The sequence below is a fragment of the Tachypleus tridentatus genome, chromosome 13 (assembly GCF_004210375.1).
Source record: "Tachypleus tridentatus isolate NWPU-2018 chromosome 13, ASM421037v1, whole genome shotgun sequence".
NCBI lineage: Eukaryota > Metazoa > Arthropoda > Merostomata > Xiphosura > Limulidae > Tachypleus > Tachypleus tridentatus.
This window is the reverse complement of record NC_134837.1, coordinates 93338752-93353339: the sequence shown is the minus strand read 5'-3', so window position 1 is coordinate 93353339 and position 14588 is coordinate 93338752. Positions and strand designations below refer to the sequence as shown.

The 14588-nt window shown below is 30.9% G+C and overlaps 1 protein-coding gene across 3 annotated transcripts in view; it reads right to left on the bottom strand.

The window, feature by feature from the left end:
- Positions 1-11734, bottom strand: part of LOC143238476 (serine/threonine-protein kinase mig-15-like) — a 145969-nt gene extending 134235 nt beyond the window's left edge. For 2 of the 3 annotated variants that reach the window (XM_076478744.1, XM_076478746.1), the window contains exons 1-2: positions 11244-11734; positions 2159-2224 (exon numbers count right to left, since the gene is read on the bottom strand). In XM_076478744.1, the coding sequence (XP_076334859.1) occupies positions 2159-2224; positions 11244-11318 (141 nt within the window). In that variant the 5' untranslated portion in view covers positions 11319-11734. The remainder of the gene's footprint in view (positions 1-2158; positions 2225-11243) is intronic. The other variant, XM_076478745.1, reaches the window with a different exon arrangement.
- Between the last annotated feature and the right edge of the window lie 2854 nt (positions 11735-14588).

Sequence of the window (14588 nt, the reverse complement as noted above, 5' to 3'; positions counted from 1 at the left end):
TCATACGTCTTTTCTAAATGAATGGCAATGATAAAATTTTATGTATATATTACTTAATGTAAGGGTATGGCTACAAAGATGCTTCATTTTCAATGCCAGAAAACCTGTTTCAAGTTGTTTGTAAATTAATGAATTTTGTTCAGTAATATCAGTATAAAATATTTTTAATAATGATTGGTTTGTAAGTGCTGTGTGAAAATAAATGTAAAAACAAATTCTCTTGTTGTCAAATTCAACATATTTTCTAATTATGAAATCCATGCAAATTTGCTTTTGAACCTAAAATTTCCTCCACACACAACTTTCTTGTTACTTGAGCTAAATCTATGCCAAATTAGTAAAAATAAAATACAAAACTGCCTGACAATGTTTGGGAGAAAATAATTTTTTTTACCACTTTGTAACATTTCATCAAAAACTAGTTGTGTTTATACAGAAAATAACTTTCTAGAACATAACTGAGTACTATTTATTAAATGCCAATTTTCTAAATACTTTCCTTGATTTCTGACAAATATACATAAATACCTAACAAACAACATCCAGTTAAACTCCTAGGTCTCCCCTCTCCCTCAATGTCTTCATTATAATATCATGCTGACATCTAGTCATCACAAGTTTCCGCAGTAACTGCCACCTTCAGAAATATACTGAGCTTCTCCCAGGATTGATAAGTGAACTTAATCTGTTAAGAACTTTACTTTCAAAATGTTTCACTAACATTTTGCTTTTTATGTAACTAATGAGAATTCCTTTTCATTTCGAACAAATTAATAACATTAGGAAGATTTTTTCTTCTTCATCGTTAACGTCACTAGTAGAGAAGTTAAGCAATTCAATCCCATAGGTGTATAATGCTTTTCATCCACAACTAGATTTTCATCAGAATATCTCAAAGGCTATTATTCTTGAATATCTTTTTCTGTACATTTTGAAACCATTAAAACCTATCATGCTGAATTTTCTGCTTTGAGTTAACAGACTTTTACAACTTTTATTTAATATAACTCCACCATCTGACTTTTTATCAGCAAAGTTTCACGTATTCATAAGCTTGGTATTTACAGTTATTAATGTATTAATTACCCTATCTATTTATAAACTGGCTTTTTATTACAACAAATGTTTTATAGGGAAGAAAGCTCATTTCACTGAATTCATAAAAAGTATCCAAGGGATTACTAATGTTATTATCATTTAGATTAACCTCATGATACTTTGTAATTTCTGGAAATGGTTGTCCTATAATCTGGGACAAAAGTGTTATTACCTCTACACTTGGTCTCAAGAACACGTTTAATTAATCATGTTACGATTAATACCATTCAAGGTTCCTCTACAGTCAAATTTAAGCATTTCTTCTTAAATACTGTAATAGGTCTTAAAAGAACAATTTTCTTTGCAAGATCATTGACATGCTGATTGAGAAATAAATTCCCAAAATCAAGATTTTTAGCCATATAGAGAAATAATAAATTTTCCTAGTCAGTTTCTCTCACACAAAAAAAGTATAAATAATTACATGATAATCAAGGAAACCTTTCTAGTAGCACTCCACAGTCCTGTATTAAACTTTGATAATTAGTTCAAATTCCTATAATTATATTCAAATATTTTATTTTTCTACATTTTAGGAAATATAATGCTAACAGATTTTCAAGCAACATCTCTGTCAAATAAAGCTTGGTTAGATGTAACACTTTCTCAAACTAATATAGAATACTTCTTACAATTGGACTTGTGCATATTATGATCACTGAGATTTAACACTATCAAACAACTGAATTGAAATACACAATAAAATATCTAGTCCATCAAAAGTTCATACACATATTTTAAAATATGTAAATTGTATAGAGAATCAAATGTACTTCCCTGAGCTAAGGAAGAGTGGGTTTGAATCAATGGTGTGACCTTACCTGCTCCACCAACTGGGAAAACCAGTTTCAAACACAAGTAATTATACTGGCTGCTTTAAACAGAACAGTAACATTCAACTCACATTTTGTTCTAGTTTTTTGCTTGTTTCTGATAATAAAAAAAGTATTATGGTACAAACTACTTCATAATACCTCTTCAAAACTTCTGCAACTATTCTACTTTGAAAAGAACTGATCTTAAGGATACACCCCAAGAATACAAAATGCAGCCTACTTACTTTGTAAACCTGGCCATAGGTCCCATTTCCAACAACTTCTATTAGCTCAAATATCCCAGCAGGATCCTAAAATAAATAGTTTATTATTAATTAACTACTGTTTGAATGTACAATGTTTTATTCAGTACTTATTTCCCCATGATTTGAACCCAATTCAATAATAAGTATTTACCTATCTGTAACAAAACGAGCAAAAATTTATTTTGAAAATCAACTTAACACTTCAGGTTTTAAAATGATTGGTGAAATTTTTATTGAGATGTACTCTACCCATACCAGTAATTCTCATCTATATATCACGGATATAGTTTGTACTGGATACATCAACAAAATTCTTAAAGATATTATTGGGTTTATGATTGAAAGCCTTCATTCATAAAATTGAAACCTACAGATCAGTTAATATACACAGAGTCATTTCAAGTTTTATTTGTAACTCTACATTTATATATATATATATATATATATATATATATATATATATATATATATTGTGCATACATATACCAAGACACAGCAGTGTGTTGTATAGTTAGAACACACAGTGTTATTATAAGGAGTGACAGTTAAGCAATTTTCCACTTTCTGTAACTTAAAATGTTATAATCCAAACTGAGATATTTTCAATGGATATATTCTACTGGAAGTTTACTTCATATACCACATTTCAAAGCAATCCATTATGAAATACACAAGATGTCAAAGCTCATATTATTATTATTTTTTTGTATTTGGAGAATGGAAACTTTGATAGAAAACATTTATCTTTCATGAATTTGTTTCAAATTTGGTACACTGATAGGTCTTTACAATCTAAAATTACATGTCAAATTTGATGTGAATTAAAGGTGTGGCTGAAAAAGAATTAAGCATGTGACTTAAAAGAGTGAACTCAAAACTGGCAGCCAAACATGTAGCTAACTAATAAATATTTTCTGTAAAATTCTTATCAGTACTACAAGTGTTTTACTCACTATCATGTTCCAGGTTGAACAAATAATGCAGCCTGAATAACTAATAAACAAATATTTTCTGTAAAATTCTTATCAGTGCTCAAAGTGTAGCTACCTGTTTGGCCGCCAATGTTATTTCACTCCTAAGTCACATGCTTAATCCTTTTTTTTGGTCACACCTTATTTTCACACCTGAGGTGTTTTTGATTAGATAAATATTGCAATGCACAGATGTACACACATCTATATACAAATAGTAATACTTGTGTGTAAAACACCTTGCACAATCACTTTTTAACAAGTACCTGCAGTATATTTCAACTTCATAATCAGAGGGATGAAGCCCATTAAACATATTTAGCAGATGTATCAATCATTCAAAAACTGATGAAGATTAACATTCATGAAAAATATAAATAAAACTTGTCAAATTTAAATTTATATTATTAAACATGCATTAAGATAATTTGATGGGATCCTTTGTTAATGTTCATTATTCTCATTGGTTCACCAATTTCACTGCTCTTAATTTATAGCAATATTATTGCTGACAATGCTGTTTAAGATTTTTTAAAAATAATGGATAGCAATAATTATGTAAAATAATTTTTTCTTTAAAGACAACTTGCTGAAAAAGTTTGACAGTAATATTTCAAAGATATATTGTAGTATATATTTATAAAGTACAATCCCACTTCCAGAAAGATGGCAAAGTTATATACACAAATCGTTATTTTAAGACTAGTCAGATCATTGTGTTTTGCTTTACATGTACACTAGTTAGGCCATGTTTGGGTAACTATGTCTGGACAAAGAAAGAAAATGCACACAAACGTGTACACACACAGAGAGAAGAACCAAGATAATTGCAAAAATGACTACCAGATACCAACTTGTCCTTAAGTGTTATAATTATTCTTGGCTTATTTACATGTAGCTTGTATTAACTTACTAGGATGTAACATAGTATAGCTTGGTAATGAAATGAAAATGCTCTTAATTTAGCCAGAAGTGTTGTCTTAAAGACAAACCTATATTTGAAAAATAATAGCTAGAAACAGTAGCTAATGTAGGTTACTTTAAGAGAAAATTACTTGTGTATGTGAAAGAAAGAATTTTATAGAAATGCTTTCAGATTATTTCAAAATTGTATGTATAAATTAAGTGAAAAAATTAAAATTTTATTTAGCACTTTCGATAAAAAATTAATAGACTAGAGATTTAATAAGTTATTAAACAACATAGGGCTAAATTAGTGATGTCGAGAAAACCCACTTGTAGAGAAATATATATGTAAAAACGGCTCGTTAGAGTTGAGAAAATATTTTACGTAGAAGAGCGAGCGAACAACGTTTCGAACTTCTTCGGTCATCGTCAGGGTCACTGTCGATTATGTCTGAACTAGCATACCGTACACCACTATTAACAGTACACGCTCACACGATCGTTAAGAAACTTAGAAATTTAAACCAAAGAATTATCAATAGAAGGAATGACATCTATTTCATTCAACAATGTAGAAAGGTACAACTAACCCCTAATTTTGTAAAGGTAAAACTTTCAAAAAATTTTAATAAATACACAAACATTATCCAAAATTTACAGAAAAAACTACTTAAAGCCATGTTGAACACAAAATACAAAGAACTGCATGACTTACAAAAACAAAAAATGAACCAAGACCATGAACTGGCATGCTGCATTAAACCAGAGATTTACGGACTTATACAACGAAACAAACCAAACCAATACTAAGAACGACAGAGATAAAAAGATCTGCCACAACAAAAAACTAGAAAAACTACGATGCAAACAACAGAAAAGACATCACGACAAACCGTTGACTAACCTCATAATTAACAGATCCGACCGACAATTAAACACAGACGAGATACATCTACTTAACAAAGGACTCAACTTCGCAATAGCACCTAAGTACATTCCAACCACAGAAATCAAAACATGTTTGGAAGATCTAGCCAGGAGACTTGTGATACTTTCTACAGAAAACAAAAACAAGAAAACAACCAACAGAAAGAAGACAACTTATATAATTTTATTCACATCCAACAGCCAAACTTCCCAGTTAAAATTAAAAATTTATATTTCCCAGAAACACCTAAAAACAACATCTTAAACGATATTTTCAAAGAATTTTCTCACAAAACCATCAACATAATTTCACAAAACACAAAGCTAAAAAACAATCTTACAAAAAGAGACATTAATTCCATTAAAAACCTAAAACAAGACAAAAACATAAAAATTCTAAAAGCGGATAAAGGTAACACTATAGTCATAATGAACACGAATGAATACATCCAAAAAATGAAGAACATCCTATCAGACACGAACAAATTTAAACCAATACACAAAAATCCAACAAAGACACACGAGACGCAACTAAACAAAATACTACTAAAAATGAAAAAAGCGAACACAATTTCACAAACACTTTATTCCTACCTATGTAAAACCGACTCACGCACACCACAAATATACGGCATCCCCAAACCTCATAAACCAGATTGTCCATTACGACCAATAATGTCCATATATGAATCATTTAATTACAATCTTGGTAAATACATAGCATGGGCATTCTCCAAATATGTAATATCAGCCAGCTCATTCATCAAAGACTTTTAATTTCAAGTCTAATCTTAATCAACTTAATCATAAAGCCTTAATGGCCAGTTTCGATGTTATATCCCTCTTTACAGAATTTCCAACCACTGAAGCCTGCAAGATAGCCTTAGAACTCTATATCCGAGACCTTAACCCAACTATAGACATTCCCAGCAACCAATTAGCAACCCTCATAGAATTCACCACGATAAAGACAAACTTCATGTTCAACAACCACAACTATATACAATCAAATGGCCTAAGCATGGGCAACCCAGTATCACCAGTTCTAGCCAATATTTTTATGACACGAGTTGAAACACAAGCAATTAACACAGCATTACATCTACCACTATACTGGTACAGATATGTAGATGACACGGTTGTGGGATTCACATCTACAGAACACACACTTAATTTTTTCAATCACATTAACTCTCTACATCCCAACATTAACTTCACATGTGAACAGGAAGAAAGCAATCAAATATCATTTCTTAACCTCAAAATTACAAGAACCGACACACAATTTAAAACAGAAATCCACCGAAAAATAACCCATACTGAACAATACATTCCTTGGTACTCAGCACATGAAACAAAACAAAAACTCAACATACTAAGACACCAAATAAATACGGCCATAAAACTATGCTCACCAGATAAAATTAACGATGAATTAGACAAAATAAAACAATACTTCATCAACATCAATAAGTTTCCTCCACAAACAGTAGAAAACATTATACGCACACACCTAGACAGAAAACAAAATCAACCAACGAAAGTAAACATATCTCACGAATCAAAAAATCACGAAACCATATACTGCTGTATACCATATATTCCTGACATCAGCAGACAAATAACCAATATTTGGCAAAAACGAGTAACAAAATATGACACTCCAGTTAATACCAAATTTATTCAAAAACCAGACACAAAACTGAGGTCTATACTATGTAAAAACTACACTTACAAACACCACACCAATATTATTTATAAAATACAATGTGATAACTGCCACGACATATATTGGAGAAACAAGTAGAAAAATGGAAACCAGATTCAAAGAACATAAAAAGTCACCTTCACACGTTTTCGAACACTGCAAGTCAAATAAACACAACATAACCATAGAAAACACTCAAATACTAAATAAAGAAACAAACATAAACAAACGCAAAATTAAAGAAGCCTTACTTATACAACAACTTAAACCCAAAATAAACCAATATAAAGGAACGCCTTTATTTCTATATTAAATATAATAATATAAAATTATATATTAAAATATTTAACACCGCCCTCTACATTCCGACACTCAGTTACACAACCCCTTCCAAACATGTGGTCAGCTTCGGGTCAGTTACCTCTTTCTTTCTTTGTGAACCTAACAATGACCGAAGGTCGAAACGTTGTTCGCTCTTCTACGTAAAAAAAAAATATTTTCTCAACCCAAACGAGCCGTTTTTGCATATATATTTCTGTACAACAATCTATTGTGTTATTACAACAGTTACTGACAGTTTGTTTGAATAGTTGATAAGCAAAATAAACAACAATATATTGTATTGTTATACTAGTAACTGAACGTTTGTTTGAATGGTTCATTTGTAAAATGTGTAACAGTCTACTGTGTTGTTACACTAGTTACTGAACGGTTGTATGAATGGTTGATAAGTAAAATTTACAACAATATACTGTGTTTTTACACTAGTTACTGACCGTTTGTTTCAATGGTTGGTATGTAAAATGTACAACAATCTATTTTGTTCTTATACTTGTTCTTGACAGTTTGAATAGTTGATAAGCAACATGTATAACAATCTATTGTCTTGTTACAAAATTTTAATAACGATAACTGAAGAAGGTCGAAACGTTGTTTGCTCTTCTACGTAAAATATTTTCTCAACCCAAACGAGCTGTTTTTGCATATATAGGGCTACATGTCTACATTTATATTTGAGGATTATATTGTGAAATAACATCTAATCTACATCAAGTCTCTAAATTTTAATATCATGTACATGTTCAAAATAATTCCCATCTGAAGGGTTATCCATCTATAAACTTCATGTAAAATCATAAACCTGTCTGTCCAATACTGCTAAATGCAACTATTTTTTACCCCATTGAAAATACAAATACAAGTTGTTATACAATCTACAAATATAGAGAATTTCAAAACAAAGAAGTTCTAAAAAAAAAGTGGCATATTCTTTAATATTTTTATACTTGTATATTTTTCCAGTCCCATGTGTGCATGTGTATTTCTGTAATATATACATGGGGTTGAACAAATTGCAGAACCAATTCACCTTTCTTAACTTCAAATATTGACATATCTGAAAGATGACTTCAGACATAACTTAACAATGCATTTAATTTTTCAATATCATTGAATTTGTCTGTACAAGTAATATATCACTGATTCTCCAGAGCAGTTTTAAAAATATGAAAATAAAGTCTTTCATGTTTCCAAAGTAAACTTCTACACAGATCACAAGTGACAGACATTGAAAATAATGAATGCATCCTGAGGAACAGTGTCAAAAGTGATGGCAACACAGATATAAAGAGAAAAGAAATCACATCAGAAAAACTTACAGGTACTAGTAATAAAAAGAAAGTAGGTTGATGTATTGTAACAGATGAGCATGAATATGAGTGGGAGATGAAACAAATGACTACATCATGAAAGGTGTGCAGTGTTTAATACTAAACTACAGGAATCAAAATTTGTCAAAACAATTTAAAGAAAGTTGTACAAAATGAAGAAAATAAAATGAAGTTAGTGTCGATAAAATCCTAATGGTCTCACTATTAATTTATTTTTAAAATTAATATTAATACAACAATAATAAATACAAATATGTGACAATTCTAATTTAAACACATCTTCATAAATATTTTCAGATACAGTGACACATAAGCAGGCATAATCCTAAAAATGCGTTTAAAACATGAAACATCAAAACTGTGAGAGTTAACATAATTTATCTGAATATAAGCTATTTATTCATGAAAGGTTTTAATTATATATAGTTGCTTTACATGTGGTGAGAAAAAATGTTAACGTGCAGTTCCTTTTAAATTCTGTGCAAAGCTACTCACTCAAGGGCTATCTGTACTAGCCATTTTTAACTTTGGAGTGACAAGTCAGAATGAAGGCAGCTAACCAATACAACCCTCTATCAACTTTTGGAATACCCTTTCATCTATGAATAGTGAGATTGAACATCTCATCATAATGTTCACATGACTCAAAGGTCAAGCATCAGGCTACTGTATTATCAAAGTTAATTGTTATCTGGTAGTAGCAGAAGGAAAGAGATTGAACTTTTGATAAAGTGTCACATAAAAAAAATGAACATTAGGTAAAAAATTACATCAGTAAGAGGGTGAAAGAAAGATGTGCATGCTTTGACAGCCCACCCATTGAAGTAGAATTAATACCTATACACCATTCCTATCTTACCATTCATAAAAAAATTTACATATTGTAGCAGTGAGCATCACATTTTTATAGCACTTGAACCAAAAGTACTTCTACATATTTTTAATTCCTCCCAGTAAAACCTAGCATGTTTTTTTATATAATTCTGTCTGCAAGTTCAAAAAATATTTAGTGTGAGATAGTAAATTAAAGTAAATGCAAGGTAATGCCTTGGATTATCATTGTGTGTACCATACACTTAGTATAGATGGGGAAACAATTTAATAGTGTGATTGAAGAAAGAAAATCTTAGCATAGTGATTAATAAGTTATTCAAACCATTTAAGCAATGTCATGTTTCCAGAACATCTGACAAGATATCAGAATATTTATAGACATACTAATCACAAGTCAAAGAAGAATACATCTTTTATATACAACTTATTAGTTAGGTCTCACTTGGAACAGTGTAAAATTCTGAGACTTCTTACATTAATCTACTTAAAAGACTGCATAAGGGAAGCTTCTGTGATAATTCCAGGGATGGAAGAGTTATCTTACAAGGCTCAGTTACAATCTTTCAAAATCTTTTTTTTTTCTTTGGAATGCAAGGATAAGAGATGATCTCATTGAATTCCACAAAATTATGCAAGGGATCCTGAACGTAAATGCCTACAATTTCTTAGTGCTAAATTATGAACAGGAGGATACACAAGTTAAAGTTTTGTAAAAAAAAAAAAGGTTGTTTCACAAAAGCCCTTTTGGATTTTCATATTTTTTCAACCCAATCACTAGCTTTCTATAGTCTTTTTTTTAAGTCTTATCTGTCAATTGAAATCTCTTCAACTTGTGACATTAATCTTTTATTTCCTCCATTATGTCCTTGGTAATACAATTAGATTTTATCTTCTATCAGCCCATCTTTATATGGAAACATGTTTGCATAATGAATTGAAGCATTTTGAAAAAACATTATTAACAAATTTGCCTTGCATCCTCTTAATTAATTATCTCAATTAAATCCTTTGATGTAGGGAATGAGTCACTGCAGACCTTAGTAGAAGTTGGATCTCCACAAGTTGAAAAGAGGAATAGTTATTTCCTTGACAATTCCTCACAGTAAATTATCAAACACTGTACATATTGTACCTGCCATGTTTTTCACATTGGATCCAATTATTCCTCCCACATGTAATACTCTCTATATGCCTTTCACACCACAACCACAAACAGGTCAAAGGAGATTTCCTCATTTTTCAACCATAAGAGGTCTTCAAACCCAAATATCTACAACGATCATCTTTAAAAAATTTTGAGTTGAATTAAATTTGTAGATTTTCTTAGGGATCACACTGAAAGTTTACACAGTTCTTTATTATTCATAGCTTTATATTATATTACTTTTTTACTTATAATAGTGACGAAAATAAAAGACTAGTATCAACTTTTTTCAACTCAAGAATATTTATTTTAGTTAATATTACTATTTTAACAGTTTAAGATACCCTAAATTAAAGCAAAATTTGGATCATAATTGTGTATTTAGTAATATTTAAATAAGTAATAGCGTAAATGTAATGAGCTTGAATAATTTGTATAAAAACAAAAAAGTTAATATGCCTAACAGTTTGACCTGTTTTTTTCGTTTTTTATCATCACATTCACACTTTTTTGTACAATCATAAATGGAATTAAATTTAAGTATCTTGAACTACTAATTTTACTCAAGGCTCTTGAATGGGTCAGAAGTTATTGTTTTATACACAAGTACAAACTTTGCAGGATTATAATTTATACTAAGTTATCACTTGTGACTTCAACTATGCCCGAAGGCTATTGAAATTTGAAGTTTTTTGTTTTTATTCATTGGCTTTCTCAATTGAAGAAACTTTTACTAAATTTCACATCGGACAGACATTTAAGGATTCATTGCAATTTGCACTTTTTAATAATATTTAGAAATGAATAACATCAAGAGAAATTACATGAAATAAAATAGCAATGGCATAACCTTAACAGCAGTGTTAATCAACAAATAATACAGCATTGCTGTTTTTTTTCTTACCTTTAAACTGTTGAGATCAATGTCATCTAAACTACAATTCACACTAGGCTGTGTCAGTGCCATGACGTTTTTCATAAGTCCCTAAATAGTAAAAGTTAAAAAGACTGGACACACTTAACGGTTAACCTCTGAAGTTACGACTGTACCAGGCAGTACCAAGCAAAATCTCTCGAGGTGCCTGGGTTTAGTATAACTAAGGGACTTTAACAGCATACAGAAAAAAAATCCTTCGTACTGGTGCAAGTTGTGAAACTGGAACTTCTGGTCGAAATACTCTGCCTCTTGTTTTGTTGAAACTTACACGACAAAAGAAATAAATTGTTTCAACTCAGACATAGTCTTATTTTCCATTCATTATTGTAATAAATCTAAAATAGACAACGCAAAATAAATACCTACATTACTGAAATGTAATTAAATTCATGACATTAACTCTAACCCAACGCACTCGAACTCATATGTTAACAAACAACTGACTACTCAATTTGTTCAGACAGACTGGGACACAATTACCGGATTGCGAATGAAATATTCTGATATGACGCTTTAAGCGTCATCTAGAAGCTTATTATTAAACTATTATAAAACTCAAAACCTTTTTCTATAATAGGATTATTTATATAGATTCAATAATATTTTTATGATATCCGGCTTAGACGAGATATTAGTCTCCCACTAGTACAGTGATAATTCTATGAATTTACAACTCTAAAATAAGCGGTTCGATTCCCGTCGGTGGACTCGGCAGACAGCCCGATATAGCTTTGCTATAAGAAAAATACATCCATGAGATACTATAAATATTTCAAAGTTATTTAGAATTCTTTAAACCTAATTTTCCTGTTAATTTAATATTTTGTTTACTGTACTTCAAAAACTAGCTTTTCGCAATTCTAATCTTGTGAACTGATTGATAAATATTTTTAGATACAGTTAGCTGTTTCTGTTATTTGATCTTAATATGTATATGAATTTTACTTTAATACACTTATAAAATTTAACCAAAAAAATTTGAGCAGTGCCTCTTTGATATTAGTTAACCTTTTCTATCACCATTCGAAACATTTATTTTATAATTTCAAATAAACACTCTTGAAGATTAAAAATCATGCAGATATTTTTCAATTACAAGACCAAATTACTTCCAAAATAATTAATGAGATTGAACGTGTAAGTTATTTGAAAAATTGGTGACACCACTTATAGCTATAAAAAGTATTAATAACATAATGATAGCTTATTTAATGGCAACTATAAGATAGAACTAGATATTAAACAATAACAATTTTATGACTAGTATTAACGGGAGAAAATGTAGCAATCACGTATAAAACTTCGCAAATTGCTAGTTTCCTTGTGAAATTTCTGGACTACATGAAAAAAATTAAGTTTGGTAAAGAAAAGAAATTTGAACAAAAAATGGTTATTTCAGTTTAAAATCTACGCCTTATAGCAAAACTCTATGTTCAATAACTAAAACTATCTGAAAATAAATGGTCCAAGTGTGGAAACTCCCGTGTCACCAGTCTTAACCAACATTTTTATAACACATATTGAATCTCAAGCGATCAATTCAGCCCTACACCCATCACTGCAGTGGTACAAGCATATTGACGATGCAATTGCTGGATTCACATTTACAGAACACACACTTAGTTTTTCAACCATGTTATCTCTATACACCCTAACATTAAGTTCACCTGTGAACAGGAGAAAACTAACCAAATAGAATTTCTTAACCTCAAGATTACAAGAACCGATACAAAATTCAAAACAGAAATCCACAGAAAAATCAACCATGCTGGATTATGCATCCCCTGGGACATAACACGTAAAACGAAACTAAAACTCAACATATTAAGAAACCAAATAAACACAGCCAAACAATTATGCTCACACGATAAAATTAACGATGAAATCAACAAAATAAACCAACACTTCATCAATATAAGCAAATTTCTTCCAAAAATCGTTGAAAATATTATACGCACATACCTAGATCAACAGCAAACAAACAAACGGTAATAAATCCCAAGATACAACAAACTATAAAACCTTGCACTGCTGCATACCGTTTGTTCCCAACATCAGCGAAAAAATAACCAACATTTGGATAAACTTATAACAAAACATAACATTCCAGTAACCACTAAATTTATTCAAAAACCAGGTAGAAAATTAAAGTTTATGCTTTGTAAAAACTACACTGACAAACATAACACCAACATTATTTGTAAAATACAATGCAACAATTGCCACGACTTCTATATTGGAGATTCTCTGAAAAAAAATTTCTGATTAAGTATTTTCTAACATAGCTGGTTATTAATGCCTTTACGTGAATATGGCTAAAATTACTGCTTCCACACAGTTGTAATGGTGCATAAGATTTTGTGATGCTCTTCAGACTTCACACTGCAAAGTCTGAAGCGTATTTTACTTTACAACTATGAGGACTACCAGTTACTTGACAGGTTGTCTATACCACACTTTTGTGGCTTGTAAACTTGGCACAATACACCATTTTACACACATAACTAAGCATACAAGAGCCAGATGCAAGGTACATCAATTCTGCATTTGGGCCAGGTTTTGACCATTGTGATTTTCTAGGGCTCTTAGTATCAGACGGGGTTAGCCCTTGACATTTTTATCTTTATAGGATCAATGGATTATTCCTCACTGTCTACTACGTGGCCAACAAACGCCGTTTCTTTATACATCAGCACATTTTCATAGTTTGAATTTTATTAAATCCGTACCTTTTATGCCAAAATACCAAACTCAGGGTTTTCCAGGTGGCTTGAAGCACGCCATAAAAAACAAAATGTCGACTACAAGTATGATATATTTTTCTTCCTTCTTTCTAAAGGTAAGACTTCGTCACTTCTCTATACCAGAAGGTACAACACACAAACTAAATAATGTGACTCAGAATTAATACGACCCTTCCCAAGTGCTGAAAACGGCCTTCAATATACTTTTGTCATCTGGTATCACTTGTCTGGTGATCAGAAAAAAAGATCTAGTGTATTGAACCAATAGACACTTTCCAATGCAACCTAGGAACCAACGGTTCACGATAAAGGAAATGCTTTGCTTGTTTGAAATCAACCACAAAGCTATCCAATGGGCTATCTGTGTTCTACCCACCATGGGTATCGAAATCCAGTTTCTAGCAGTATTAGTCCACGCCACTAGGAGGACAAATGAAATACTTTGTTTTATTTTTGAATTTCGCGCAAAGCTACTCGAGGGTTGTTTGCGCTACCAGTCCCTAATTTAGCAGGGTAAGATTAGACTCACTAGAGGTAAGGCAGCTAGTCATCACCGCCCGCCGCCAAT